Source organism: Sus scrofa, chromosome 9 (genome assembly GCF_000003025.6).
Source record: "Sus scrofa isolate TJ Tabasco breed Duroc chromosome 9, Sscrofa11.1, whole genome shotgun sequence".
NCBI lineage: Eukaryota > Metazoa > Chordata > Mammalia > Artiodactyla > Suidae > Sus > Sus scrofa.
The window spans coordinates 113,435,327-113,440,524 of record NC_010451.4 but is presented as its reverse complement, the minus strand read 5'-3'; the positions used below and the strand labels follow the sequence as shown (position 1 = coordinate 113,440,524).

The 5,198-nt window shown below is 37.8% G+C and overlaps 1 protein-coding gene across 1 annotated transcript; it reads left to right on the top strand.

Annotated features, from left to right (window-relative positions):
* On the top strand, positions 765-1,929 carry LOC100525599 (olfactory receptor 2A1/2A42-like). Its single transcript, XM_003357532.2, has one exon. It carries the CDS (start codon positions 829-831, stop codon positions 1,750-1,752), a length of 924 nt encoding a protein of 307 aa, XP_003357580.1. The 5' UTR covers positions 765-828; the 3' UTR covers positions 1,753-1,929.

The following is a 5,198-nucleotide window of genomic DNA, read 5'->3' as shown; positions in this document are numbered from 1 at the left end:
GCATAATGCCCTCAAGGTCCATCCATACCAAAAATGGCAGGATTCCCTTCTTTTCATGGCTGAACACATACACACACACAGACTCAATTTCTTTATCCACTCATCCATTGATGAATACTTAGGGTTGTTTCCACGTCTTGGCTATTGTAAATAAAGTTGATATGAATGTGGACATCTGTATAACTTTCTGAGTTAGTAGGGTTTTTCTTCATTCATATAAATACCTAGAAGGGGAACTGCTAGATCATACGTAGTTCCGTTTTTATGTGGCTGGGGAAGAATTTTTTTTTTTTTTCACAGTGGCTGTAACAATTTGCAGTCCCACCAACAGTGCACAAGTTTTCTCTTTTCTCCACATCCTGGCCAATGTTTGTCATCTCTTGTCTTTTTGATGATAGCTATTCTACTAGGCAAAATGTTATAGCTTATTGTGGTATTGATATGCATTTCCCTGATATTTAGTGATGCTGAGTACTTTTCATGTACCTGTTGGTTATTCATATGTCTTCTTTGGAAGAATGCCCATTCAGATTCTTTGCCCATTTTAGATTGGACTATTTGCTTTGTTGCTGTTGAGTTGCATGATTCTTTTTTTATATTTTGGATATTAACCTCTTTTTGGATAACCTCTTTTTGGATATGAACACTTGAATTTAATTGTATAGGTAAGGCTGTCTTTCCTTCCCTCCTTCCTCCCTCCCTTTCCTTATTTATAATCCAATGAATTTTTAAAGGCATTTAATAATATTTTTCCACATGCCAGAAATTTATGAAACATTAAATAAAAAGAATGTCACTTAGCTTTCCGGTTCTTTCCTTAACAGTGAAATGGAGACAAATCAGACTGTGGTTACAGAGTTCATCCTGCTGGGGTTTCGTCTTGGTTGGAGGATCCATTTAATCTTTTTTGTTCTTTTCTCCCTATGTTACACCTTCACCCTACTGGGGAATGGGGTCATCCTGGGGCTCATCTCATTGGACTCCAGACTGCACACCCCCATGTACTTCTTCCTCTCACACCTGGCCATTGTTGACATAGCTTACGCCTGCAACACGGTGCCCCAGATGCTGATAAACCTCCTGAGTCCAACCAAGCCCATCTCCTTCACTGGCTGCATGACACAGACCTTTCTCTTTTTGAGTTTCGCTCACACCGAATGTCTTCTCCTGGTGGTGATGTCCTATGATCGGTACGTGGCCATCTGCCACCCCCTCCGATATTCTGCCATCATGAGCTGGAGACTCTGCTTCATCCTGGTGGTGACATCCTGGGCATGTGGCTCCCTCCTGGCCTTGGTCCATGTAGTGCTCATCCTGAGGCTGCCCTTCTGTGGGCCGCGTGAAATCAACCACTTTTTCTGTGAAATCCTGGCTGTCCTCAAGCTGGCCTGTGCTGACACCTGGCTCAACCAAGTGGTCATCTTTGCTGCTTGTATGTTTATCTTAGTTGGGCCCCTCTGCTTGGTGCTGGTCTCCTACACACACATCCTGTTTGCCATCTTAGGGATCCAGTCAGGTGAGGGCCGTAGAAAGGCCTTCTCTACCTGCTCCTCCCACCTCTGTGTGGTTGGGCTCTTCTTTGGCAGTGCCATTGTCATGTACATGGCCCCCAAATCCCGCCACCCTGAGGAGCAGCAGAAGGTCCTTTTCCTGTTTTACAGTTTTTTCAACCCTATGCTGAACCCACTGATCTACAGCCTGAGGAATGCAGAGGTTAAGGGTGCCCTAAGGAGAGTCATTTCCAACATCTGAATCGCCACCCTAGTGCTCTATTATTGCTTAAATCCAAAAACGTTCCCTACTCTCGTCTTATGTGTGCCTTAATAACACAAGAGAAAGCCTTCCTTCTTCATTTGAATGAAAAATTTTAGGTATATTGCACTCATTGATTCTCTATCCAATGTGATTTTTTAAAAATTACTTGATGAATTTTATTACATTTATAGGTGTACAATAATCATCACAAAGAAATTTTATAGCATTTCCATCCCAAACCCTCAGTGCACCCCCCTACCCCCACAACCTGTGTCATTTGGAAACCATAAGTTTTTCAGAGTCTTTGAGTATCCAATGTGATTTTTATCATATATGATTTTTTCCTTTTTTTTTTTGCTTTGGATTGAATATCTATGAAATTAAAAATTATATAAATTCCTATTCTGAGTCCCCCAAACTGAATACAATCCTTCCTATTCCCTATCCTAACTATATAAACTCACTAACTGCAGAGGTTACAAGACATAGAAGGAAAGAAAAGCTGCAGTGAAAGAAAGCAATCTCCAAAAGCAGGAAGCACACTTGTCCACTTTCCCAAAATTGGACTGCTCCAGTTCAAGAGTAACTCAAGGATGTCTAGTTAGTTGTGTTACATGACGTTGAGAAATGTCATATGAAAATTATTGACTCATATTAGGGAGTTAATGAGAGGGCCGAGTGAAGGAGCAATATTAATACAAGGTATTTAGGAGAAAGCATAGAAGATAAGGGGAAAGCCTGCAAACAGTGTGGAAACAATGTGCGTTGTTTACAACACCGAGGGTAAATAGGTTGGCTCATAGCTAGCAAAAGAGTAAGACTAGGCTTATAATGTGTACCAAAGAAATAATTCGGGTTGTGATATAAGTTCTCCATAAAATTTTGAATGTTGTGCTCTAAGTTACAAACACCTCCTACAACTCAATATCAAAACAAACAACCCAATAAAAAAAATGGGCAGAAGATCAACAGACTTTTATCCAAAGATGACATACAGATGGCCAAAAAGCACATGAAAAGATATTCAGCATCACTAATTATTAGAGAAATGCAAATCAAAACTACTATGAGGTACCACTTTACACCAGCCAGAACGGCCATCATCAAAAGGTCTACAAACAACAAATGCTGAAGAGGGTGTAAATTGGTGCAACCACTATGGAAAACAGTATGGAGATTCTCAAAAAAACTAAATATAGCATTACCATATGATGCAGCAATCATACTCCCAGACCTCTATCCAGAGAAAACCGTAATACGAAAAGATACACACACCCCAATGTCATTGCAGCACTATTTACAACAGCCAAGAGATGGAAGCAACCTAAATGTCCATCAACAGAGGAACAGATAAAAAAGATGTGGTATGTATATACAATGGAATATTATATTTTCAACCTTTTAAAAAACGGTTTATTAAAGTATGGTTGATTTACAATGTTGTGATAATTTCTGATGTACAACTAAATGATTCTATTATATATGTACACATATCCATTCTCTTTCAGGTTCTTTCCCATATAGACTATCATAGGCTATTGGGTAGAGTTCTCTGTGTTATTCAGCAGGTCCTCTTGGCCAGTCATTCCATATACCATAGTGTTTCTGTCATTTTATAACTTATAATTAGTTAAGAAATATAATTTTGAGCATTTTCATTTTCAAAAGATTAAAGTATAGTTGATTTACAATATTGTGATAATTTTTCATTTTCCTTCTTTACCATACATTTCTGTCACAGTTCTGAAGATACATTCATTTGTGTCTTTTGTATTTTTTTACAACGTTATTTTCTATTCTTTTACAAGTTTACTTTGAAAGGTGATTGAATCCACCTATTTTATGTGGACCTTTGTGTTGCATTCAAATGAACTCTATGATCAAGTTCTAGTAGTATTTTAAGTCTCAAAGTTATAAATGTCCTGTGAAATCAATGCCCAAAGCTAGCAGATAATGTGTTTTCATTTCAATTAATGACTGTGTTGTCTGTGTCCTGATTTCTTTCACACATTTGTGTGATTTTTCCTCTCTTTAAAAAGTAAACACTATCAAGATAAAGTTATTTCAGTTTAATTTTAACAGAATATAAACAATTTTGAGTTATAAATATTGATCTTTATGTTATTAAAAGATTTTTCTGTTTTAATTTGTGTGAGAATTCCATCTTATACTTAATTACTAATCATCTTTTAATTTTTCATTTTTGTGAAAATGTCCATTTCTAGGTAATATTCCTAATATGCTGATTATAAAAATGTATCCTCTAAAACTGTCTTTTACACAGGTTTCCAGTTTACCAGTTGTTAATGAAAGGTAGTTTCCTGATTTCTACATGCGGGCATATAGTGTACACATTTGAGAGCATATCCATATCACATAAGACCTGATTATTCTCAGGAGTTCCCTGGTGGCATAGTGGTTAGAACTTGGTGCTCTCACCACTGCATTCTGGGTTCAGTCCTTGTCCAGAGAACTGAGATACACACATCAAGTGGCTACACACCACAGCTAAAAAAAATAATAATAATATATTTTTTAAAAGAAGACCTGACTGTTTTCTCTGTGCTATATCCCTTTGCATACATTTATATTTCATATTTGCTCAAGTTTCACTCTGACCACTTTTAGAAGTTGTCCACAGGTTAAAAGTTGCATTAACTTAATACGTAATAAAAAAACCATAATATTTTAAAGTGATGCATTTCCAAAATTTTATATTTAACTGCTGATTATCTTAGTTAAAACTTTCTATTTTATACTGTAAAATGAGAATTTATAACTGGTGTTTTTATGGTGTTAAAGAAAATCATGTCCTAAAAATGTTGTTTTCATGGAATTTAGCAGGATTTTTGTGGTTTACATCAGTTTTCTACTTTCCAGATGTTCTGGAGTACACCTGGGCATGAAAGAAATAAAGAAGAAAATATTCTAATATTTACGGGTTGCCTACTATGCACCAGCTCTTTTATATAATCAGGAGCACTTTTTTTGGGGGGTCTTTTTTGCCATTTCTTGGGCTGCTCCCGCGGCATATGGAGGTTCCCAGGCTAGGGGTCTAATCGGAGCTGTAGCCACCGGCCTACGCCAGAGCCACAGCAACGCGGGATCCGAGCTGCGTCTGGGACCTACACCACAGCTCATGGCAATGCCGAGTCCTTAACCCACTGAGCAAGGCCAGGGATCAAACCCGCAACCTCATGGTTCCTAGTCGGATTTGTTAACCACTGAGCCAGGACAGGAACTCCATCAGGAGCACTTTTTATGTCCCAAAATAAATATGTGGTTTTTCTCATGATGCACACAGTTGGAGCAAAGATAAGCATATTCTAGAAACATGATCATCTCTGACACATTTTCCTCAAGTTTATGCCATATTCCCAGCAGGTCAGGGACAAAAAACTCATTCATTTGTTAGTTGCACAATTGCTTGATATGAAATTAAT

Excerpts from the sequence above, each read along its gene's own strand:
- LOC100525599 (XM_003357532.2), top strand. The coding sequence starts at position 829 with ATGGAGACAAATCAGACTGTGGTTACAGAGTTCATCCTGCTGGGGTTT.